Raw genomic sequence first — 26654 nt, forward strand, 5'->3', positions numbered from 1 at the left:
TGCTCACTTGAATTAGATGCATGGTGGTTTATTGTAAAACATGTGTGTTTAGTTCCACATCAGCAAAGATGTGGAAAAAAAAGGAGTTTGGCTGAGGATCAAGTGTCCGATGTCTCTTGTGGTGAGGGGTTCCTCCTCCCTCTGAGGAGTCTTCTCCTTAGGTTGGAAAGCAATGACCATATCGGAACCTGAGGACAGAATTAAAAAATCCCACTTGATACCAAAAATGTTTCCATTCTACACAAAAGTATATGTTTTTCATTTGGTAATTTGATAAAAATTGGGACAAACAAACAAATACTAGGATATTGTCAAAATCATAACTTTTCTTCTTATATCGATCATATGTTTTCATGAGGTCTGACTCCTAATGTACTTATTTATCTAGGTAATAATTTGACTTCACATATCAAAGAAGTTGTTGACAAATATCAATCTATTCATAGTAGTAATCCTTGAAATACCTCAGCGCTATCAGTTAATAATCTCTTTGTATGCTTCAGGTTGGGTCGTCCTACATCAAACATTCTGTGCCGTGGTGTGGTGAAAGAATAAGTAAAACAATTGTGTGCTTACGTGCACAAGTCTTGGCCGCCTTAGCATTCCAAACACATCATTGAGATCATACAGGTCAGGGTTGCCCAACATCTAAAAACAGGTGTGAGCAAGACAAAATTGCTTTAATAAATTACGTTCATATTTATATTCAAACAGCAAGTTCATTTAATTTAAATATTGTTCTGTCTCTGTTTACCTGTTGCTGTTGTTCTCTGTAGTAAACGTCCAAGTGAAGTGTATCCGGGTCCAGAGTCAGCCTCCCCATACAAAGTTCACATCTTTTGACAGTATAGGGCCCTGACCCTGGAAAAGTGGATACAGTAAATATCAACCATGATCAGATCTTTCAGACTGTGGGGAATTCAACTTGTCCCCAATAGCTATCTACTCACCTGACTCGATTTTTGTCCTAATCCATTTCTTCAGGCAGTCGAGGTGAACGAACTGCATACTGCCTGAACACAGGCACGGTGATATCAGTGGGTTGGTTGGTGAACTCTCGCCACTGTGGCAGATTCGACATTGCTCCCCTTCTTCCTCATCAGATGACTCATCTAATAACCTTAAAAAAGGACATGACACAATTCAAATTAAACAAGATTTTATACCCTAATTCTAACATACATCTGAATATGGTCTTTGAGAACTGTACAATTAAATACTTTACTGTATCAGTTGCCAGTAAAGTCAGAGCTATTCAGTGTGTTATTAAAAAGCCTTTAGATAGGTATGTTTTTAAAAAGTATCTTCCTATCACCTTTGTTTGGGTCTGCAAACAGTCTCTTTGCTGCGATCCTTTAGAGACTGAGCGTTTTGGGCAGCAGTAGCTCCTTCCCGGGCTTCTTGACATTCTTGACTGGGTACTCGCTCTTTGATATCACTACACGTCGTCATATCATCCACATTCAGATTATCTACCTGTCCAGAGGCACTTAGACGCCAGGACTCATTAGAAGACCTCGATTTGTAGTCAGTGGTACGGTAGCTTTGCTTCTCAGCAAACCCAGCAGAACAGAAGCCGACAGTCCTGTGTGAAGAGGCTGTGCTTGGCCAGCTGCTTTGAAACTTATGGAGATGTTGGTGTGTCTGCTGAGTGCTACTCACACAGCCTACAAAACCCCTATTGAGTTTGTCAGTGGTAGATAACAGCGATGCTGCATGAGGTCGCCTTGTTCGCTCCAGGAAAGGACCAGGACCGTATCCATGACGACCAACAGGTGAAACTGTTGATGTACTTAGGTGTGAACTGTGAGAGAAGCAACGGAAGGCTGAGCTTGACCGAGAAACTTGCCATGGATAGGTGGCCTCTCTAAATGTGCCCTGACAGGAGCCTGATGGGTCATTATCTGCCTCTTCCTCTTCTTCAGATTCACTGTACAGTGAGCTTGATGGGTCATTATCTGCCTTCTCCTCTTCTTCAGATTCACTGTACAGTGAGCTTGATGGGTCATTATCTGCCTCCTCCTCTTCTTCAGATTCACTGTACAGTGAGCTTGATGGGTCATTATCTGCCTCCTCCTCTTCTTCAGATTCACTGTACAGTGAGCCTGTATCACGTGTGGGAACATGCGGGACAGTGTCAGTACTTGCTGGGAAGGCAAACGTAGTCTCAGCTTTGGGGTGTATGACATCCTCAACGTTTGTTTTGTTGAAAAGGTGTTTCATCTTGCTGTTGCTCTTCAGGACGTCCCGGCTTTGTGTTTGCTTGCTCGCTTGGGTGGATCCTTTTAATCCTTTGTGTTTCACACGCTCAGACCTGTGATCGTTGTGATCCTTTGCGGGGAGTACTTTGTTGTATTGGAAAAAAATAAGAAGAAGAAAAAAAGTTGTGTTACAAAAGTATAATACATGTATCTGAAGATAGGAAGAAACTGGCCAGTTGTGTGCTGGCATATAACCTGCAGCACAATTTGTATCCTAAAAAAAACTTACATCTGGATGCCAGGGGCGCCTTTTCTCTGTGGGGAATCTTTGAAGTCATTGCCAGCTCTGCAGACATGCTCCGGGTTCCACTGGAGATAGCCTGAAGGCAGGACTCCGAATCTTTATTCAATTGGCTCTCTGGTTCAGACAAAGCACTTTTCCCAGCGCTGCAGGGGGACGGCTGCTGGTGGCAAGCAAAGAGGGTTTGTGTGTAGAGTGTAAATCTGCATTACTTCAGAGGGGTATTGGATGCTGCTTTACTGAAACTGTGGTAAAATGCTGTGAATATAGCTGGTGTAATTTTCTAGTTCTTATGCTACAAGTTATTGTGGCATGGTGTTTAAGCTGTCACCTTTGAGGCCTTCCTTGCAGACATGCGCTGCAACAGTGTCGAAAAAGCCTGCATGCCTGGAATCTGTCGTTTCACTTCTGTATCTACCACTTTTGATCCTGACAGATTGAAAAATGAGACAGTGGATGACAAAGAAGAATGTTTTCTGTTCAACTTTTTAGCAACTTTCAGTACCCAATGGTCCAAATCTAGTTGTTTCCTTTGCACGCGAAACATACTGTATTCAGCGCCTAATGAGGTTTTCAGCGCCCTGTTGCTCCCAGTTTTGAGGTACAGTGCTGAAAACACACAAAGTAGTTTGCAGTGTCTGGGACATAATTGCAACATAACAGATGGCAGCTAGCTAGTGTGAAGAAGTTGTGCAGGCTCAGGTGTGAAATAATACAGGAGAAAGCAATTACTGTAGCAAGCTGTAGCACCTGTATCCACTGTCAGGTGTATTGTGTTGACAGGGTAATGTTACAGCCTCAGACTTGTAACAGAAGTGCGCGGTTTGAGACACACTATTGTACTTGTTATCTAGCTACAAGTTGAGGAAACATTTCCTGTCGTTTTTTCCCTGCAACTTTACATTTGTATTTACCATTAGAAATTCACAAAAAAGTATAATTCATTTTTAAATGTTTTTCAAAAATGCAATTAGCTATACCAGTTCATTATGTAGATAGGCCTATTTTTTTTTCTTGTGGGAAAATAGTAAACCTGGTTATTCTTTTGGGAAATCGACATTCAGTTAAAAGTAAGGCATTTGATCGATCTATAGCTGCAGTTAAATTAATCTTGGGACCTTAACATTCAAAAAAGACAACTTTATCTAGCTAGCTTCATGTGCATATAAAACGTTAGCCTAGTGTTACAATCTGACCCTATTTTTGTGTGAAAATTAACGTTCAATTGTAAACATTAGCTACGTTTTCCTGTACTTATTTAACACTAATTTAACAAAGTTGACTCACTTTGACTCACTTAGCTAGACGGATCGATGGGAAACATGAAGGCAGTTAGCTAGCTAGCTAGAGGAACAGGACGAAGTGAAGTTGACCTCTTTAAACCATGCTTTAAACATCCCCCACTGTTTTTGTTGTTGTCCAAATGACGTTACCATGGAGATTAGCGTCCCGTGCACGTCTTTATGCTTTAACTATGACGCGCACCCATAAAGATGTAGATGTAGGACAAGTACCTCTATACTCTTTGTGTAGGATGCATAAAGCTAGTTTACACTTTTTTTTCTTGTCCAATATATTGTTCTAGTGTGTTGTCGTCGTTAAGTCCTGACTGAGGCAAAAAAAATCTGCTCTTTAGGGATGCGCCCTGTCGCTCCCTAGCAACGGTTGCCATGCTTACTCTTTGGTTGAGGTTTTGTTGTTCATCAACTGTATGATATAATAATAAATAACGTTGAAGTACTTAATTAACAAATGTCAAGTCTTTGTAAATTAATTAGTTTCATGTAAATAACGTTTTTTTCTAAAATACAGTTTGCATTCTTTCTTTTTTTCTATTATATTATATCTTCTGTTGTATTTTATTTTATATTTATTTTATACATGTATATGTAGCCTACTTTTAAATAATAATTATATTTAGTCAACATGTTTTAATTATATAAAGATATTAAACATGGTTAAATGTAATATCTTAGATTACACATTTAATTAACACATTTAATTAACTCGAGTCGATTATGCTATCTTAATTAAACACACACAAAACAAAAAAATAATATTCTTGTTTTGGCATTTTACATGTTGGGTGCACCGTTAAATACTTTTTGTTCACATTTAAATATAAAAATATTGAACACAAACTTGCAGCTGGATCTCTGCTCCCTATGACCACGTATAAAAGCACAGCCTCTGTGATCAGTCAGTCTGACATTAGCATAACATCTGAGTGGTTTAAAAGATACCAACATCCCACATAGCTGTGCTAGTCCAGAGGAGCCAGAGAGCCAGTAGATTAGCAGAAGATCTGGTGCCATGCAGGCTTCATTGAGTCACTCTCTGGCTCCTTATGACGCTGCTGATCTCCCCGCAATCTTGTGTTAGGCCCTGTTAATCTCACCTCCCTTTGCAGTCTGTTAAAGGGAGAGTGGGTTGTACACTCACCTTTACTGTTTTCGTTTTTTATATTCAGACAGCGGGGGAAGTATAAGGGAAGGCAGAGGTAGAGAAAGCTCTGGCAGGTTTGATTCAATGTGGAAGCATTTCCAGAGGTGGGAGGGAAGGGGGGGCTCAGCCACTTGGCTATCTGTGATCACCTCGTCCATCACGCCGACTGACACACATGCACACACTGTCAGGATCCCTGCACCAAAGCCAGTTTCCAGGGCCTCCCTCAGGTATTTCTCATTACCATTTGCAGAGAGGGAACCTTTTAACCTTTGGTGGGTTTCTTATATCTGCCAACTGAAGGATATATTTAGTTACATCGCTTACAAGCTGAGATGATCTACAATGTTGGCATGTGTTACTCCATGGCTCCATACTCCAAGTGTCAAATGTGGTATATGGAATAGCTTCTTTCTTAAAGATGGGTTAGCACAGCATGTTTCTTTAGATATAATAAAAGAAAGAACATCTTCCTCCAAAATAATAATTGAAAAGTGAGCAGTAAAGATAAAATATTACAATACAACTAAATTGCCAAAGACTGGAAAGGGAGTTGTTGATTTGACAGAAATGAATAAGATTTAGCTGACTGGTTCTTGCTGCTGCTATACATCTACCAACCCTCACACTTAAGAGGACAAAAGCCACAAAAATTGTAGGCTCAATAGTTTTTTATGCACTTTCTTGACAGGGTGTATAGAGTGTATACAAATCCGAGGTAAATTTACTCAGCAATACTGAAAAAGAAGTGGCTATAGGCTACTGTGTAGACTTGTGTGCAGAAACCTCATAAAGTGACCCCAAGACACTTTATGGAGGCAACTGCAATACCTCTCTCTCATAGCTAATCAGTGGTTGCGAATAAATCACACGATAAGAGAATAAACAGATTACAGCTAACACCAGATAAGCACATTATCATTCACTAATCAGGATGAATCAGCACTAATGTGGTGGTAAATAAAAACGGGTGGGCTATTATATTCACTAGTCATTATAACAACAACAACAACAACAACAACAACAACCACAGATATAATCAAAATAAATTGTTCTCAAAACATTTAAATGTTCCCTTTAAATTACCCTTTCAGCAAACAATTTACATTAGTTTAATTGCGATACATTCAACTGATGCCTTATAGATCAGCTGAGGGCCACTTAACTTGTATGCCACAATCTAGTCTCACTTTGCCAGACCCTCCTCCAAAGCGCGCTGAAGGAAGGTCTGGCTACTCCACACAGCATTCGGGGATGGGAGGAAAACGTGCTCTTGTTTAATGGCATTTCTTTAAACCAATGAGAATCGTCATGGGCGGCGCTCCTGCAAAATAGTTGTGCCAGAGAAAACTCAGATCAATTTAACCTTCAGAGATCTGAGGAGCAGTTAACCATAGTCCTTATTAATCCACCGAATATTAAATTCCAAAACAAAGAAAGTGGAAGGAAACGGAAAATAGTCTACATGCATCATCAACATACTAAATGCATCATCAACAATCAAACACAGTGCAAAGTTCATTTTACCCTATATGCAACATCTGGATTCATGATTGTAATTCTGGCTGATAGGCCTGTAATTGTATTGACTGATTGAGGAAGAGGTCCGGATAATGTCTGACACTGGCCAACCTTTTCTCCATCTATCATTCAAAATGTCAGATGCCATGACCTGCATGGGAGATGAATTGAAATTTGATTGGCATCGACCTTGTTTCTCTTGAATAATTATGAATGATTTAGGTATTAGTGCCTTATTTCATCATACATAATTCATTAGGCCTGCCTTTCCACCCCCACTGTAGGCTTATGTTTGTTCCTGTGCTCCGTGTGTCCTCCTGGGAATTAAGCTGAGTCAAGCTGGTCAGTAGGCCTAAATTAATACCGGAAGTAAAGCAGTAATGATCACAAAATTGTAAAGCACGAGAATACATTTAATTTCATTATGTTCATGTGTATTTTTAAGCATGTGTAGATTTTTGGTTTGCGCGCTTTGCACAAGGCAACGCAGACATTGCGACTGTTAAGCGTTTTATTTTGAAAACGAGTACCGGAAGTAGCATATTTGATGGCTCTAAGTGACTTGACACAGTGATAGGCGCAGGTCAGTGCTCCATGTTGCGGCGCTGCGTGGCACTGGGCACCGACTGGCTCTGACTGCACCACACACACATGACTGTAGTTGTGAATGGCCTCGACACTTGGCACATTTGGCGGGCGAGAAGTAGCCGTCAGTCCGGGCACTGCTACCTGCTGCAGACCGTGCTTGCGCCGCGTACGCCAATGGGTGTCGCTACTGCATTTGGACTGAATGTAGCCGCTTTGATCGGTGCAGTTATTTTCAGAGTCACTTGCTTAAGCTATTTCGGACCGTTTGGAAACGTGCAGACTGGTCGGGTAATTTGGATTGAAGAGCTGCACGGAGCGCTGCAGCAGACACGGTACCCGGAGCCGCAGCAGCACCAGCAGCAGCAGCAGCAGCAGCAGGGGAGGCACGGATCTAATGCCCAAAAACTGACCAGAAAAACAAAGGTTCAAGTCTAGTAAAGGTAATCTGTCCTCTCTTTGTACAGCAACTTCTGCTCTTTCTCAGCCGCGCCTATTTACATTTGAAAGTTTATTTGATTTGACATGTAATAGCCTACAATGTGTGTGTTATATGTAGGTGTCAGGCTCCCGCAGCAGCCAATCTTTAACCTATAATGCCTGTGTCTTGCATCTGCTCAGCCTATGAGCAGCTAAGCCAATAAACACCCCCAGTAGTGTTTAATGAGATAGACTTAGCCGGTCCTTTGTACACAATAACAAGCTTTTTTTTTTTATCCGCAGACAGCAACATGTGCAATGCATTTTCATGACTTTCACATTAGAACTGTGCAACACAATTGTGTTGTAATATTATATGGTTTGTTGGTGATTGTCATTCATGCATATCCTTTAAGAATCAGGGAGGCTACCACATAATCTGCAGATGATTTTAAAACAGAGGCTTTACAGGGTGAATGAATATAAAGGCAATTCTGTATTAATTCATAAACAAATATATAGCTACCTTTTTAGGGTGAATTTAGGGGATACTTATGTTCTATGTGTAACCTATATTCAACACATGCAGCCTCGGGTATAAGGGGTTGCCCACCCAGACAACAAGCTGTCCGTGAGTTGTAGAGGTTTATATGGAAGAAGCTGTTCTTACTTGTTCAATGGCTTCAGGCCAGCACCTACCTCACTCAGCACAGCCTATTATCTGACATCTGGTCCTTCTCGACAGGGTCTTATGTGGTAATAGTATGTTTCAACAAAAGGCTGTTAATCTGCGTAATGCCTGTTGTTTGGAAGGGGAAAACACTTATTTCCCTATGATCACCATTTAGCACCCTATATGGTGGAAGTCTGCTTTGGATGTGAAAACCTTGGAAGTTGTTTTAGATGTTTTCTGTTTCTCAGTTATGTGGTTAGGATTAAACATGGTGCAGGTTTGTAAAATGGCAAAACTGTCACAGAAAAACATGTAATTTTTAGGGCATAGTTTACACACACACACACACACACACACACACACACAACACACACACACACACACACACACACACACCGCTTAAATCGCAAGCTATGCCATTATGGCATCCAGAGAACTGCTGTGATAAAGCATTTATCATAAAAATAGGTCTGCAGACTGGTAAGATTTAGGTTCCAGTTCTCATGGTTTTTGTATGAGGCAGGAGATGACTGTGATCTCGCTGTACTTTTTTTTAATTCAAGTTCTTGGTTGTCAGCTCGGCTCGGCGTAGATAAAAGACATCCTTAAGGCGTTCTCTCATCACATCAATGACATGAGCTAGTTTTGCTTCTCTCTTGCTATCCCACTCCTGACACACACGTGTGAGTTCACAGTCAGGAGGTTTTCCATTCTGAGATCATGATGTTTTTTTTGTTTTGTTTTTAGATGACCAACCCTAAACTTTTGTCTTTCAGTGCTTATCACTCTCTGCTCAGGGGTGGTGGTGGTGGTGGTGGGGGGTGTGACAAGGCCTTGTTTTCCACAGTCTGAGCCAACTCAGTCCCTCCTGTCACGCTCACTGACAGGCCAAAGGTTAGCACAAAAAAAAAATCTGCTGCAGCAAATTGGTGCAACTTAAGTTGACAGAAAACAGCCTTCAGTTTCACGCTGTACTTAAGAAATGCACCGTATGAATAAAACATGCCTCAAATCGTTGAATCAAAACACACTAAACTCACCATGCCTGTATTGCACCAGATAAAATGTAATTGATTGTTGAGATCAAAATTGTTACTATTAACTATGCAGGATTAACTTTTTTAAGATAAGTTTTTGGGCTTTATGGCCTTTTTAAGTGACAGGATAGCTAGAGAGAGAGAGAGAGAGAGAGAGAGAGAGAGAGAGAGAGAGAGAGAGAGAGAGAGAGAGAGAGAGAGAGAGAGAGAGAGAGAGAGAGAGACACAGAGAGAGAGAGAGACACAGAGAGAGACACAGAGAGAGACACAGAGAGAGACACAGAGAGACACAGAGACACAGAGAGAGTCGGATTCAAACCCAGGTCGCTGCCAAGGACTCAGCCTACTAGGGCTGCTCCCTCTAAGTCGATTAGTCGACTAATCGGTCGTTTTGGTGTTAGTCAACTTAGATTTCTTTAGTCGATTAGTCATGTTTTATGCTGGTTACACTGCGTAACCTTGCTGTCAGACAGCCCTTTCCAACGAGGATCTGAAGCCGTTATCTATGCTCTCTTGTCTTTTCAAAGCCACCAGACTCCTTTGACAAAAACAGTCATTTTACGTTGCAGAACACAGGAGTTGCTGCTCTACCCCTGCCTTGATCGGTTAGTTAGTTTGTGTTATTGTGTGACTTTGGTGTTTTAAAGGGTTAGTTTGGATACAACCCCATTTTAAAATATCCAAACTATCCCTTTTAACAAGGTAGTCATTTTAACCCAAACCATGATCTTTTCCTAAGCCTAACCAGGTGTTTCTTTGTGCCTAAACCTTAACTATGGCGTCAGATCACTAAAAGAAATAGTGATTTGTAACAGTTTTGGAAGGCACAGACAAATGATCAGATCATAAAATGCTTCTGTCACTACAGAGGGCACAGACAAACAACGTAGTTTGGTGTTTAATTTGGAAGACTTGTTGATACAAGAGGAGATCCACTGTAGAAGACACATACTGTAGTTACCATTTTCTCTATACTGACAATAATGGAGATAGAACATAGTGTAATGTAGCCACAGGACATTTCTTTTACTTACTAGAAAACCACTTGTTTCAGCATGGCTATTGCTCGTTTTACTGAATCCCACTGCTACAATGTTCAAGCACATTCTTAATCTGTGGCCTATGAAAGTCATTCTTGGAAATGTAGAAAATCACTGGTGAAAATCAGCAGTGGACAAGGCAGGGTGAGACACAGTGGTTACATCAGAAAGGCATTTGTCATAAAATAATAAAACAATAGATTGATATTGTTAAAGTTTAAACTCTAAATTTCCCTTTTGAAGTGTCACCAGCACTTTTTATAGACAGTTTTATACAACTTATACTAGTAACAAATAAATATGACACTGCACTTTGTATTCTTTAAAGTGGTTGGAGTTAATTAAGAGACTTCTTACTGCAGAAGAGTGTTTGAGTGCTCCTTCAGATATGGAAAAGTCTGTTGTTTAATGAGGTAAAACAGTTATTTTGGTTATTTTGGTGTGTTCCATAACAGCACTGGGCGTCACTTTCTAAATCTTATCAGCTCTAAAAATGTGAGATTGTTTCCCGTACAGGGAATAAAGGTGTCATACTCGAGGATGTTTTGATTTATTTCCCTCAGCGCTGAGGGAAATGGCTCTCTTTTATGGTGTTTTAATCAGGGAAAGCAGTCAAGGAAACTAGGGAGCCTATTGGGGGGGGGGGGAAATGCTTGGCTTTTCAGTTTTATATGAATATGTGCATGTACAGTATGTGTGTGTGTTGCAGTATGAATAGTGTTATCATCAGTTTAGAAAAAAAGCAGTGCAAAGGGAATTCAAATTGATATTTCAGTCATCATTTATTTTCTTTCCTGACCAGTAACTCAATACCGAAACCTGAGAGTGGGCAAGGCAGTCATATTATACAAGGCGAAGGGAACCACAGCAACGGCGTCATACACAATTGAGTTATATCAGAAAACACCAGCAGCAGCTTTAACAAGTCGAGAAATCTGTGAATAAAGATATTCATGATTGTCCGTAAAAACTCCGAAATTGCCTCATTTGGAAAAGACACCGGTGCACTGAACTCCTTTAATGAGGGACTTATTCTCCCCAGGCATGTCCCTCATTTTGGTGTGGCCCTTTGATTATGTAATAATGATGCGAAAAAGGCGTCTTCTTAGCGCCTCATTCTTTCTTGTTAGTGAATGGAACCGGAGGTAAGCTGGACCGTTTCATCTTGGCTTTTCAGCCCTGCTGTCAGAGGAATAAAGCTGTGGTTAGCTGCTGCTACTCTTTTGTCTCCTGTACTGCTGGGAGTCGGTGACATTCATTGAGTTCTGATGGGTGCATTTTGACTGTTTCTTATACCTACTTGTACCACACCGCCTTTGACTGGATGAAGATTTTGATTTTGAGTTTGTGTTAGCAATCAGCCCTCTTGCTGCAGTTCAGCCTCAGACAATTGAGGTTGTTTTGGTATTATTTGTCCCCAAATACCACTTCATATACCTATTCTGTGGCTTTGTTATTGCAATAAAGTGATTCCATCAAAACCACGACAACAATGTGGCAGTATATTTCAAAAATAAAAATAAAATAAAGCCCAACCAGGGTAGATTTGAAGGTGCTGGTGAGACTTTTTTTGTTTTTCTTGTACATGTTTCTCTTCAAAGACGTTGGATATATACACCTTTTAAAAAAGAATCCAGCAGCTCAACCAGAAATACAGCGCAGGATCAAAGGGCTTTAGTGTTTTCGTTTGCTACATACAAGGGAGGCTATTATTATGATATGTAGGCCTAGTTATGGTTTCATAACAATAAATGGGAGCACTGCATCAATATATTATAACTTGAGGTTTGGAATTCTTTGACTTAATATTTAAGTCTGCCTGCTTTTCACAGCATTGTATTTTGTATATCTGGCAGAAGCATGTGTTCAGTTGCCATGTCTATATAGTAGAAGTGTTGTAACTATTACCACACTATTATATGTCCCAAAAGAGAAGGTGTGTTATAAGATCTGCTGTTTAAAGGAGAGAATATAATACAAGTCTGATATGTATACCTTCCTGTGATGTTTTCTTTACTGCTTATTTTTTATCCACGCTTCTCCATTAAAGACTACAGCTGATTTATAAAGCATGTAAAAACCTCTGATTTGTACATCATGTCATTAGCATTAATAAATGCACTATATAACTGTGTCTGCTGTGCGGTGTGTGGAACATGTACCTGTGGAAGCCAAACAACAGAACTAATAAGACTACTACTTAATCATGATCATGATCATCATAATCAGAATTGACTTGCTGGTCACTGTGTTCTGTGTTTGCAATGCGAACAATAAATAACGGGGGAAAGCAACTTGGTGGAAATGGAGCACAGCTGGTAGCTTAAGTGGCCTTTGAATGCCCTGCAGACGAAATTTAAGTGGTGTTCTTTTGTTTGGACGAAGAAAATTATCTTTTAAAAAGCTAATAAGGCCGGAAAGATGCTGACATGTAACGACATGTTCAAACTGATGAATCTATGTGAAAATAGCCTGGGAGTAGAGGCCTGTTCTTGCTGAGCCTGGGAAGTCATTTCTACACATTTCCCCTTAGTTTGCACTGTCATATTGGCAGTTACTGGAGTCTCTGCTGCAGTGCAGCTTTAATGAAATCAAGTTCATCACTTCTCTCTGGACAAGTGGAAGTGTTACATGCATTCCTGTATGTGTGCTACCTCTTAAAAGTACATGACATTACTCGATTCTGCCAAGATGACTAGGCTGTTAGTTAACAAAGATGGCTAGGCGGCTGTATCTAGTCAGTTTGCCACTCAAAACTTTCCTCCTGGGAGGATCTTCCCGTTAGCCTATTAGGCAGCTGCTTGAGCCGACCCCATCTGTTGATGGCAGATGAATGGCAGAGTATTCATCAGGCTTGAAAGCTGTGTCTCATAGCTGGAGCAACAACTATGCTATCAACAACCTTCACTTGGCCAGTGTTGTTGGGAGCAACCAGTGACCTCTACATTTTATATGCATAGTTTTGCTCCCACCAGGTAGTTTCTTCATCTGTTTCCTTCTGTGCACATCCAAGTGTTGTGCTCATCTCTGTGTTCTCAAGGTTTCTCCTTGCTCACAACATCTGGTGTTACTATTAGCAGATTGCCAAGGATCCATCATGAAAGCTGTGCATCTGAACCGTGTGTTTTATTAGGTTCAGCACAAGACAAATAGGGTTACCACTATGTCATCTACGTAATGCTTGTGCATTGACACTGCTGCTGCCAAGGCTTTTTAAATGTGATCTGTGGGCCAGCATGAAGTTGTCAACTGAAACACTAGTGCTCTGTCACGTCTAAATAGCGCCACTGTTCCTCTGTGTGTGTGTGGTGTGCGGTTAGCAGTGGGAGATGGGCCTCCGCTCTGTAATGTGAAGTGCTATTAATGGGTTAACTCCATTATAATTTGCCAGGCATTTCTGTGTCTGTAGAACATAATGGACACGTTGTTGTTAATACAGCTGCTTCCATTGGCTTTGTGTGATAAAACAGGGTGTGACGATGAGTGTAGGAGTGTACGAGAAAAAGATGTTATGAAAAGTAGCATTGTTTTGAGTTTGTGCCAGCACTGTTTTCAATGATACTCTTTGTATTCACAAAAAAAACCCTGAAAAATTATACCAGTCCAACAGCTGAAGAGGATACAGAAACAACCTTAATTCTCCATTGCGTAACTTGCAGACTCTTTTGTCAACAACTGTTTTCAAGTTCAAGAATGAACTTCCAGAGGCCCCACGATACGATATTATCACGGTACTTGTGCCATGATACGATAGTATTGCAATTTTAAACATATTGCGATATTATGCGATATATTGCAATTTATTACCTTTTTTTACAACTTCAAATGATGTCCCCAAAAGAAAAATATTGCCTAAACTAAAAAGATACATTTCTCTGTTTGTTCACCTCACTTAAATTTTCTACAAAAAAAAAAAAAAAAAAAAAAAAAAACTCATCCGTGTATCGATACAGTATTGCCACTAAAAAATATTGTGATACTATGCTTTCCCCCCCACCCCTAGCGAATAGCCAGTGAGAGGCCAGTTCACAGTGTGGTCAGGCAGAGCCAGCTTCACCATTGTTTTAATTGTTCCCAGTTTTTTTTTTTTTACACATTCTGTGAGCTGATGACTTTAGTCTCTTATCCGTAGTCAGTAGGTTGTTGTCGTGTTCTGTCAACATGTTTGTGATATCAAATCATTTAGCACCATCGCAGCCAAAGAGTCTGCAGGTTTTCATTACATCTGCTCAGTTCCACGTCCCTATGCTATGACATTTTCGACAGAGAAAAAAATCTGTTCTTTGTATAATGCCTTTGAAAACTTAATCTGGATTTTTAAATTCCTCTTTTGTGTCTCCAGTCAAAACACTGTGTGGTCAGCCCAGTGTTTGTCCCCTGCCTCGCTCTGCCCTTTTTTTTCATTCTCAAGAGCACACAAATGTGTATGTTCAAGATTGTATTTTCCAGGCTTGGACATAAATAAAGTGTAGCAAAAGAAGCACTATAACGCACTGACTGTGCTTTACTAAACATTCTAAATGCAGTGCCCACAACACATTTTGATTAAATGAATCAAAGCTAAGTGAAGCGGCCCTTGGTCTGCAGGCTGTCAGTCTGGAGCCCTGTAATGCTACGTGGCACAGTATGCAGGCTATTTTTAAGAACTATTGTATTTAGCTCAAGGCCAAAATGGTTTTACTCAAGCTGCACACACTTGTAAATTTCAAAAAGGAAAGTGCATGCAGATCAAAAAGATGTACTCAGTTTTCTCGGTTCAACCAAATGTCAGATTACTGACCACAACGCTTGCAGCTGCATGGGTTTGGTCCCTTGCAAATGAAAAGTCTTCACTCTAGCTTTACTGTGGGATCTACAGTGCTGTACCCCTTGGTGGCACTTATGTGATGTAAGTATAATGCACTTTGTCAAACGCAGTATTTTAAAGTGCTCATATTATGCTTTTTGGCTTTTCCCCCTTTCCTTTATTGTGTCATATATCTTTTTGTGCACGTTATAGGTTTACAAAGTGAAAAAGCCCAAAGTCCACCCCAAAGGCACTTACCATCTCCAACAGAAAACACTGTTCACAAACTGCTCCTAACAGCTCTGTTGTAGTCCAGCCTTTACTTCAGAGACACACGTGGTCACTTTGTAACACACGTTATAATGCTCTCCTAGCTGCTAGCGTGGCATGCCCTCATACTCTGCTACTGACTGGCTAGCTGCTACTTACTGCGCATGTGCGACTCCTAACAAAGATGGAACAGAAGTGAGATGCCTCACTCTGTAGCTAAAACAGAGAGCTCAACACACAGGGTGAAAAGAGGAGCTGCAGCAATGTGCAGTACTACAAAAATATGGTGTTTTCTGAAAATTAAACTACATAAAACTATTCTGGTACAACCTCTAAATACAATTATGAACCTGAAAATGAGCATAATATGAGCACTTTAAAGATCCTGCTTTTCTGTGTAATTGCAGACTATTCTGTAATATGTTCTTCAAAATGCATTAAACCCTTTTTAAGGATTTGCCAGTTTTCTATGATATGAACAGATAATTGGCCTTGTTGATAGAGTTCATACACAGACAGCACCAGGGCAGGTTTCAGTGAGTGGCTTTCTTCAACAGTGGCTTGTTTTTAAGGTAGGGGGGTGGTAATAAAATATGTCCTTGTTCAGGTACTAGAGTTCATTGTGGTAGCAGTCAGAACATAGAGTCCCCTCTGAGTCTGTCTAAAAATACTCCATGCTCCTCTGCCCCAAACTACACACCAAGGGGCAAGAATAAAGAGGAGCTGGATGAGGCTAGGTGAGCAAACATGCAGCACTGAGCAGAGCTAAATGCATTTCTCTTCCATATACTCTGCAAGAGTGCAAATATAAAGAACTAAAAGAGCTAGTAATTCAGACAACTGTTGGAGCCTCTGAGGTAAGAGTTTGGTCCTCCTGTACAAACATGGCCGCTTGTATCACCATAAATTTTAAAAGCCAACTTTTAACTGTCTATCAGATATATTCTGATGCAGGGGTTGGAACTTTTTCTATGATGAGTGTCAATTTATAAGGATGACGACAACCTGTGTGCCACTGGTGTTTGTTAACACGTATGTCATTTATTTTCAATGTACGCTATCCGTCAAATGTTTGGGGTCACTTAGAAATTTCCATTCCACTCCATTACAGACATAATACCAGCTGAGATCAGTTGCATTGTTTTTTTTTAACCAGGGCAGCAGTTTTCAGATGACATTATGTGCTTACATAATTGCAAAAGGGTTCTCCAATGTTTTCTCAGTTAGCCTTTTAAAATGATATCAGATTAGTAAACAGAATGAGCCTTTGGAACATTGGATGAATGGTTGCTGATAATGGGCAATGTAGATAATGCATTAAAGATCAGCCACTTCTTTCTACAACAGTAGAGAACCCTTTTGCAATTAAGCACATAATGTCATCTGAAAACTGCTGCTCTGATTTAAAAAAAACAAAAAACAATGCAACTGATCTCAGCTGGTATTCTGTCTGTAATGGAGTGGAATGGAAATTTCTAAGTGACCCCAAACTTTTGACCGGTGGTGTATGTGCCTATAGTAAGTTACACTTAGGGCTGCAACTAACGATTCTTTTCATTGTTGATTAATCTGCCGATAAGTTTCTCGAATAATTGATTAGTTGTTTGGTCTTTAAAATGGTGAAAATGTCGACCAGTGTTTTCCAAAGCCCAAGCTGACATCCTCAAACGTCTTGTTTTGTCCACAACTCAAAGATATTCAGTTTACTGTCACAGAGGAGAGAAGAAAATATTCAGATTTAAGAAGCTGGAATCTGAGATTTTTTACTTTTGTTTTCATAAAAAATGCCTCAAACCTCAAAATAGTTGGCCATTAATTTAATAGTCAACAACTAATTGAAGTGTTACACTGTCTGGTTTCCAGTAATGTCAGTTTTTCAGTAATGTGCCTCTCAACAGTTCCTCTGAATCCTGAGTATGATAGTGTCTTTATTCGGCAGTCCATCAAACCAAACCTCTGCACCATCCAGGAAAGCCTTCCTTATGTATTCTCCATCTGTGAATGGTTTCCCACGTTTAGCAGCTCACCCTCTTGTTTGACTCAGCTTTATCCGATTAATCTTTGAAGTTTTTCTCATACTGAGTTTTAAAATGACGTGTTACACTTTCTCACAGCAAAATGCACATTCTTCTCTTGCAATGAACCCAAACTCCGGTGTCCAACTGGTGAAGACTGCATTTTGCATTTGTGACAGTGGTGGAAAAAGTACTCAGATCTTTTAGCTTTATCCATAATAATACAATCGTAATTTATTAGTTGATCTATATTTTGTATTAATAATCTGAATCTACAAAGTAGCTAAAGCTGTCAAATAAATGTAGTGAAGTATAAAGTAGCATAAAATGGAAACACTCAAGTAAAGTACAAGTACCTTAAAACTGTTCTCAAGTAAAGTACTTGAGTAAATGTACAAACGTACTTCCTAGTTCCATTCCACCTCTGGTTATTAGTGATTTATGTTGTTATGAAGATCCATGAACATTTTTCCTCTCGCCTCTTCACCTCCCATGGCCACATGTTTTTTATAAAAGGTTTTAAAACGACGTGTTTTCCGGAACACAAGATTTGAAGGAAGCACGTCTGATACAAAGAGCGCCAGCCTTCCCTTAAGGTCAGGGTCAGCCAGTTTCACAGTGGGCGACAGGAAGCCAGAGGGACTGCCATCCCTAAACGCCTAATGAGCCTCTAATTGATATCCAGCTGGAAGCCCACCGAATGTCAGTGCCAGTTCTAAGGAAGCTATGTTACGTCCTCTCTTCATTTAGCCAAGAAGACATTTAAAGGCCCTGAAGCATACATTTTTAACATGGAGCTAAAGGGAGGTAATGACACAGTGGTAGGTTCGTGAAATTGTCAGTGTGTGGCAGATAACACAAACACATATGTGTACATTCTCAGTTTCTTCACTTCTGGTTTTATGTTGATGTAAAAGCAGGAGAAAATGAACCATGCTCTCTTTCATGAATACGTTCTTCTTTTGGTCAGCCGTAGTTTTTCTGCCTCCTCCAGCTGTACATCTGGGATCTGGACAAAGAGAAAGAGAGGAACCCATTTCACTTGAGGCTTCACTACCATGTCTGTTGCAGTATTAAGAGCTGAGTAGTAGCCCCACTCTTTTATGAGATGTACTAACTGCTGTAATGAGATGGATTTTTAAAAAGAAGCTAATCTTAGGGAATGCTTTAACACCAGCTCCCTAACCATATGCCATTCTCCACGCTTTGAAGTCTCCAGCCCCTCTGCCAGGACAGCTCTCACACTGTGTTTGCCTGAATGTTTCATTCATCTTGATCAACGCTGAATGAGATCAAGCTAGTGCTGAAAATAGCGGCAGTGGCTGCAAAGCAACTGCAGACTTCATCATGCTTGCCTTTGTTGAGTATAGACCGGCAGATGGCACGTGTTTGGTAAGAAGGTTTGTTTAAAGTCGATCCTTGGTAATTCAGCGTGCTCGCATATTGGCTCCGACACATTGTCATTTAAACCTGTACCTGCCACTTAAAGCTCAGACACCTGCCAGGCTGCTGCTCAGATATTCTATTTTTATTTCTTATGATAAAATATTTGAGGCAGTATAAGTAGGTGTTGGAGGTGGTTGTGTTTCTCAGCCTTGGCTCTTCTTACAAGGTAGTCCAAAACCTTTTGTATTTGGATGGTTCGGAGTGCTTTTCAGCCTCTTTCTGCTTGCTTCCCACACGACAACATTAGCAACATGTTTTAATGAGCCAAGTTCTTTGCACAAGGTTCAGGAAGAAAGGGCACCTGTGCTTAAAGGATACTGAAGCAGGTGAAAAGAAGAGTGTTGCGTTGGTTTGGGGGTAAAGCCCAGACTGTTACATTGGCGATTGTATTTGGGTCGTGAAAGAGTAACTGGCCTCGGCAGTACTTTACACGTCCATTTTAGGGGAAATGTCTTGTTTGCTGATGAGTAGGTCTGTGTTAGAAGTTCTAGCTAATGGACTAATGGGCAGTGACACCTCTGCTGGATTGATTTCCTGTATGCTGAACATGAACAGGTGATAAAGCACCTGCAAAGTAACCTTGAAGAGCCACTGAACGCAATGCAAAGCAAAGTTGGGTTATGGATGCATGTCTGTGGAGAAGTTTCTTGCATCGCTCTCCACGTCCATTACCTTTTTAAGATTACAGATAAAAACAAATTGCTGCTGGGAGCTTGTTAATTTAAAAGGTTGTTAATTTGCACAATGTTTACTATGGACACAGGGAAGAATGAGAAATATAGGAGAGAAATCCAAAACAAAAAATTATTTTTTTTATGTAAACGTGACAAAAAATTTTTTCATAAGGAATCCATTGAATTTGATTTTTTTGTTGTTGATTTCATTCATTTTAAAGATCATTGTTTTTGGCATTTTAAGCCTTTATTTGATAGGATAGCTTAGACATAAGAGGGGAGAGAGAGGGGGAGTGACATCCAACAAAGGGCTGCAGGTCGGAACCGAACCTGCGGCCGCTGCAGCGAGGACTGAGCCTCTATATATAGGCGCACACTCTACCAGGTGTGCTACCCAGGCGCCCTGAATCTGATTATAAGATTCAAATGTATTGTCATTGTTATAAGTACTGAGACAACAAAATGCAGTTCCGCCCCGTGTTTCAGATCTGCTCCAAAATGTAATGGCTTCTTCCTTGGCCCATCCCCATACGATACGAAACCGATGAAGAGGAGTGGTTTCTTCATGATGTGAAGCAGTGTAAAAACAAAGGGCGAACATGAACTGCTAGACATTACACAGAGGCATTTGTATTACATGAAAGCTTAAACACTCATGGCCTCTGAGAGGGAGATGAGAGGAGAAGCTTAAATGTCATATTTATCAGTGAAATGGAGACTTAGAGTGTTGGTCTCATAATTTGTTTTGATCTTATTTCTGGCCTTCTCAGTTAATAATACCGAAACCCAGTGGACCAAGGAGAATTACGCATTCTGAGATTTAAATGGGCTTTCTGTAGGGGCTGAGATTTCAATGGATGTTTCGTTTTTTCACATTGTATGCCAGATTTTGTTTCAGCAATCCATATCGTTGTAAACCAGACAAATAGCACAGGGAGGTGTTTTGCTCATGCCTCTCTTCTAATCATCGTCTGCTGGGCGGACAGCTGCCTGGCCTTTGTGACCCTTCTAGTTTCAAATGACAAGGGGAGTCGACCTTGGCAAACGCTGCACGCCTTTAACCATTAGCTATCTTCTCCATTAAAGAGTTTTGCGTGCACACACGCATATAAAAGCATAACCAAACCTTTTCAGAAAAGTTTAATTTAAAGGTCCTATTACATGCTGCTTTTTGGATGCTTTTATATAAGCCTTAGTGGTCCCCTAATACTGTGGGCTAGATTTACTAACACTAGCGCAGTTTGCGCTGCGTCCGTTTATGCGAGTTCGGTAATAGCGCACGCTATGCTTCCACATTTTGCGTAGTATTTATCAACCCTGACACCCATCAGGCAATTCGCTGTAGCAAAGCGGTACTTGTGCTATGATATGGCTGAGTGCAGACTGCGATATTCCCAATGCTGATGCTATGACTGTTTGAAATGATCCTGATGCCAATATTTGTAATGTAGCGAGGAGTTTAACAACTGCTGGAATGGGATGTGAACGCTGAGTGGGAGATTCAATTTCATCTTTGATTTCTTCCAGTAACTCTAATATTGCATGGCTGCTTGATCTGTAACGCTAAATGATGTTGTGTTCACTGACAAAGTGTGATTCTTGTGTTAAAAATATTTTCAGCCTCGCCTATGTCTTCGTCTTGCTCTAATTACTGTTGCCATTTCACCAGCGGCATAAAGGTCTACGAGGAAACTCGACTGCGGCTGGTTTAGATCTGCTTTAAAGAGGCGGAGAATTTCCCCCGCAGAATAGAGGCGCGCTCTTACTGACAGTCTTTGTAAACACCACGGAATATATAATTAGGTGCACTTTGCGCTTATCCTCCCACCTTTTTGGGTGGAACTCCCACTTTCCCCACGACCCTCCCACGAACGCATATTGAAAGCGTAACTTGTCTCTTCTCGCTCATGTGGCAGACAATCTGCGATTTTACCCAAGTGCGCCCTGTTTGTAAATAGCCCGCATCGGTTACGTCCGTCTTTGCGACCAATTAGCGCCTGGAAACAGGCGCAAACGGCTTGTATCTAGCCCTGTATCTGAAGTCTCTTTCCTGAAATTCAGCCTTGGTGCAGAATTACAGCCACTAGAGCCAGTCCCACAATGAGCTTTCCTCAGGATATGCCATTTCTGTGTCTGTAGCTTTAAATGCTATTAAGGAGGAGAGAGGGGGGGCAAGGTGGAGGGTGGGGGTGTGGCTTTGACCAACTGCCATGCTTTGCTTGTTTTCAAGCCATGATGTCTCTTTCAAGTGGGTGGGCCAAATTCTCTGGGAGGGCAAAGCAGAGAAAGGGGAGGTAACCTTGCTCATGCTCTTATGACCTCATAAGGAGAAGATTCCAGATCGGCCCATCTGAGCTTTCATTTTCTCAAAGGCAGAGCAGGATACCCAGGGCTCGGTTTACACCTATCACCATTTCTAGCCACTGGGGGACCATAGGCAGGCTAACTCATATTAATGTTAAAAAAACTCATAAAGTAACATTTTCATGCCATAGGACCTTTAAGGAAATCAAGAAAAATAAATGGTGTAGGATTGAGGAGATGGCATTTCATTAAAAGATCACTTTGTGGGATTCCACAAACACTCTATTCACTTTATATTAAAATAAGCCAAATGTTACCCCAAGCAAGGCTTCACAGACGCTATTTAAATTCCCCCTCCAAGTCTGTAAAGCCCCGAACAAAAAATAACTCTGAGAATCAAACCGATAATGATGGAGATTTTATTATAATTGCTGTAACTTATTTAGACTTCCATTGGTTGGCTCATCTTAATTAATGTGTTGGCAACTCAGTGTGAAATTCAGATTAGGTCTTATAAAGTGTTCCCTACAGAGAGCAATGTGCAAACTATAATTAGAAAATGAAGTCCATGCGACACCCTTGAGAAAACTTGATTATTATTTTGCTGTTTTGTCTGATGACTTCTTTTGTGCAGAAATGACATACAGCTTCCTTTTTTGTCTTACTTGTCCTTTATGAATATGAAGAAATCAGCTGCATTGACACTGGAGGATATTTCAGAGGGAGAATTGAGGGTTGGTTCAAGGACCCTGTGAAGCTTGAGTGAATTTGTGAATTACACTGGGAGATGTTTTCTGTTGGTGTTTGTTAAACAAATACTGGAACATTATTTTTGTAACTTAATTTTAAATCAAGTAATGTCCTCTTTAAGAAGGTGTTGGCTAATCAGTTCTCTATAGAGCAACCTAAATGCCACTTGTGTTTATGTAATTGCCTGAAAACCTGAACATATGTTGGGCCACTTTTGGAACTGTGGGCCAATGCATCAATCTTTATAAGGATTTATTGCACAGTTTATAACAGGATGAAAGAGAATATGAAAGATAAATGTCAAACACTGGATTCAAAGACTGCATGGCCACTAGGATTGGGCGATGTCCCCTAAATTGGCAGTTGACGATGTTTACAGTAAAACGTCATGATGGACGATGATATATTTGTTTCTACTACTATGGGCTAATGACATACATTTAAATGCCCTCTGTAAATTGACAGTATTAAATGCTGGCGCTGGTAGGGGCAGTAAATAACAACTTGACCTACTTTCACTTAACTACAGTGCCGTAAAGTCTAGACTCAATCAGATGTCTGTGATCTGCTTAACGACAGTATAGTGGAACGTTTGCCTTTAACAGAGCGACAGTAATAACCTAATATACCATTACTGAGTTTAAACTACATTCTCGATTATATTAGCACTGAATAACTCATTCAATAAACAGAAACCCAACCCTACACATGAACAGATGCGCAGTATTAGCTCACACATTAAATAGCACCCTCGTGAATTAGCCTACTGTTGCTAACGTACATTCATAAATCCTACATAACCTCGTCATCAGACTTACTTATTGATGCACGCACACAGTAGTATCCACAAAGTTAGTCCAATGAGGGGATAAAGGAAAGTGTGATAGCGTTCCACGTTAACGCTTTTTTCTCTCTCGCTCGAGACAGCTGTGTCCAAGCCGAGGCGCAGAGCATGGTTACCGCATGCTGATACGTTACTAGTCCAGGTAGCGTTTGTCTGACAGGGTGGGGGGCGTGGCATCACGATGGTGGCTCTCCATCGTGATGCCGGTCAACAATCGCGATGGACGATGATATCGTCCATCGGCACAACCCTAATGGCCACATGTGTTTTGAAACCATCACTGCCCAGTGGCCACATACGTCCATGCGTCCTTTACGTTGGCATGAATGTCAAGCAGTACATCCACTAGAGGGGGCTCGGAACAACTCGGTCTGGCACTGATCTCCACTTTTCCTTCACTACCATCCAACTCACATGTGATTCCTGTCCAATCTCCTCCCAGCTATTCCAACTGTTTGTTCTTGTGCCCGGGTGAAGTAACGTCACATAGATGTTTTTAAAATTTCTCACCAACTCGCCTCTCCTCCAAAAAGTTCCACCATTTAAAAATGTCTTGTTCTATGGTTGTGTCTCGCTTGAACTATTTGCTACACTGCCCCCGTGATTTCCAGTGGTACTGCTCCGTTTCTGTATCCGTAAGCTTTCAGAAAACGCCCACAAATACGGACGAAATGAACGCAGAGTACAGACCGAAGGCTCTGTCCATATACGTATCTAACGTTGAGCATAAATGAGCCTTAACATGCCAATTTAGATGCGCAGTGTCTAAAGTCTTTTGATAGATTATGTTGAGAAGGAATAAACCAAACATTCAACAACTCATCTTAGTGTTTATCTCATGACTCCCACACAGAAATTTCAGTCCCCACTCTCCCCCTTTGTCCTTAACTCGCCACCTAATGACATAATGACACATTTGGTCAGAGTGTTTAGAGACTGTGTGGCTCTACATTACAACTCCTGAAAGCAGCACTTTAGGTCAAATCCTCCCCCTGAAGAGGGTGACAACTGTGTACTTTCCTACTCCGCCCTTCGACAACCAGCCCTTGTAGCTACCCCCAAACGGCGTTGTTTGCATCACCAACTACACTTTGTGTTCTCTGTTAGAAAAAAGATCATCAACAGTGAACAGAGCGAACAGTGACAGTCCACTGCATTGACTTGCCACACCACTGAGCCGGATGTCAAATTGTGTCTGCCCCCTCTGCTGTGTGTCATTACAGGGCTCTTTCAGTCCATTGCTTGCCTTGAGTTAAAGTTTATTTATTTTTTTCTGTCACTGTGGTTGCCTTTGTAGAAGACTGTTGGGTGCCCTCTAGAGAGGGATCGGGACTTTGGTTCAGCCCAGCGAAATGTAGCGCCCCACTGCCCTCAAAGCCGGATTTGGAGACCTGCCTGCTGTCTACTCATGGTGAGTCATCTCTCAAGTTTCATGCCACTTGAACCAGCATATAAAGCCGGGAGCTCTTTTCACCTATTGACGCATCACACATCGAGGTCATCATGTGACGTTAACAATACATTCATTGTCAACCTTGTGTTTTGAAAGTGGGCCAAGGACAGGAATGCATTTACATTATTTATTCTTTTTGGGGTGATTCTGATGCAAACATTATGTAAACTTGCAGGACTTTTTTTTATGTGTGTTTATTGCTCTTTCCTAACCCCTAAAATGCATACAGGAACAAATCAGCATTTAATAATTGGGATGCCTACCTTTTTTTTTTAAATAATAGTTTTAACCTTTTAGATTAAGGTAACAGTCAGGTCCATCTTTGCGTTTTATCTTCCATTTTAGGAAAACCTTTGTTGGCCTTGAAGTTGTTTAAACTTGTCATATAAAACAAGTTCTGTATGGATTCACTTTCAGGAATTGTCTTGAATATACCGTATTAATGTTTGTTAAAAATCCTGCATGTCATCAAACAAAAGAAGCTGTTACCGTGATGGACTAGAAATCACTTTTACATTTTACAATTTAGTCAATTTAAGCTTTAGCCTTAGCTGTCTGTCAAAAATCTTATTTTTAAGTCCCGGGTACTGATCGATGTGCCGGCTTGGGGCCATATGTAATTACTCTGTGACTGGCCAGCCATGAAATTGTTGTTTGGCTCTGAAATAGATCCAAAGTTATTTTGTAAGAAGTATTTTTTGTTTTTGTTGAGAAAGGCCTTCTGGTGCTGCCATAATCGGAATAAATATGACCTTGGCAGCACCAGGAGTCGATTAGATGATTTCCTTGGCGAATAAATAAGGTAAGGAGTTCATATCTGAGTGTGACCTCTGCAGTCTCGTTACCAGAGTTTAATCACTGTCTTCTCCACACATTATGTCTGTAGTCTGTTTCAAGTATGTGTCTGAAGATGAACAACTTCTGTCAGCTGTTAAAGGCTGCAGAGAGGTATGCAGTGTGACAGTCGCAGGCTCACATGTATGCAGCTGTGGCCTGCGAGATGCAGGCTGGCAAATGGAGTGGAAGAGAAGTCCCATTAAACCCTGGCTCTCCTCTGAGAAGGAGGCTAACGGCTTTGAACACTGGCCTCTCGCTCCCTGGCAGAAAGTGCTGACACAAATTTTTGTCTGACTAAAATGCCTTCTGACCGCATGACACTGGCTCTTTTCTTCCTCTGAGATTCCACGGCCGTAAAGCCGGGGCTACACAAAAGAGACACAGTCTGCGAGTGCTGCTTAGGAGGTGGCATGAATTATAATCATACCATAAACTGGCGCAAAGGTCTGCATTACTCACATTTTAGAGGGCGAGGAAGGAATTTCTTTGTTTGAGCAGTTAATTGGGTTTATATGCGCACAACCTTTTCGTTTTTCATCTCCTGCACATTACACATCCTGGGAAACAAATTAATTTATTTCCGCAAGCCTCTCTGTTGAGCGTTCTCTTGTTAAGCAGCATCACATATACAATATGTTCCTCTACATCTTTTCAAAGATGCACAAATCCTGTAATTCGCAAGTGTCCTGGACGAAAGACAGACTGCCTTGTCCCTTTTGGCATGCAGTGTGGATATGTCAGTTAGTGATTGACGGGGCTTTGCTCTGGTGCAAAGATGAAACATGACAGTGTCTCCAGGCACATTAAGCACCGGAGTCTAGTCCTCCAATTGTGCATGTCATCAAATGGGATGTGCTGTTAGCCTCTGGAAGCTTTTGGCGGTGGTGGTTTGCAGTATTTTTTCACAGAGAAGCTGTAGTCACTACAGGCCTCGTGTTCCTGTTTCAGTAAAAACAGATGCATCGATAGGTTTTTTTCCCCGATAGTATAGTCAGGCTTTGACCAATCAGATGCTCCAGGCTGTAAATCTCTGCTGAGTGCTCAAGGGGATG

At 41.0% G+C, this 26654-nt stretch overlaps 2 protein-coding genes across 7 annotated transcripts in view; one reads left to right on the plus strand and one right to left on the minus strand.

The window, feature by feature from the left end:
* Nucleotides 1-12: 12 nt before the first annotated feature.
* Nucleotides 13-3090, minus strand: LOC120551252 (E3 ubiquitin-protein ligase MARCHF7-like). The gene is made up of 8 exons (XM_039788533.1): nucleotides 3052-3090; nucleotides 2834-2931; nucleotides 2491-2665; nucleotides 1316-2345; nucleotides 951-1120; nucleotides 755-861; nucleotides 577-648; nucleotides 13-188 (listed from the first exon to the last, which is right to left on the minus strand). The coding sequence occupies exons 2-8, from the start codon at nucleotides 2885-2887 to the stop codon at nucleotides 99-101; spliced, it is 1698 nt and encodes a 565-aa protein (XP_039644467.1). The 5' UTR covers nucleotides 2888-2931; nucleotides 3052-3090; the 3' UTR covers nucleotides 13-98.
* A 3964-nt stretch (nucleotides 3091-7054) lies between these two features.
* Nucleotides 7055-26654, plus strand: part of tanc2b (tetratricopeptide repeat, ankyrin repeat and coiled-coil containing 2b) — a 156271-nt gene continuing 136671 nt past the window's right edge. For all 6 annotated transcript variants that reach the window (XM_039788514.1, XM_039788517.1, XM_039788516.1 and 3 more), the window contains exons 1-2: nucleotides 7055-7496; nucleotides 24610-24723. The gene's annotated coding sequence lies outside the window, so the exon portion shown is untranslated. The remainder of the gene's footprint in view (nucleotides 7497-24609; nucleotides 24724-26654) is intronic.

The sequence above is a fragment of the Perca fluviatilis genome, chromosome 21 (genome assembly GCF_010015445.1).
Source record: "Perca fluviatilis chromosome 21, GENO_Pfluv_1.0, whole genome shotgun sequence".
Lineage (NCBI taxonomy): Eukaryota > Metazoa > Chordata > Actinopteri > Perciformes > Percidae > Perca > Perca fluviatilis.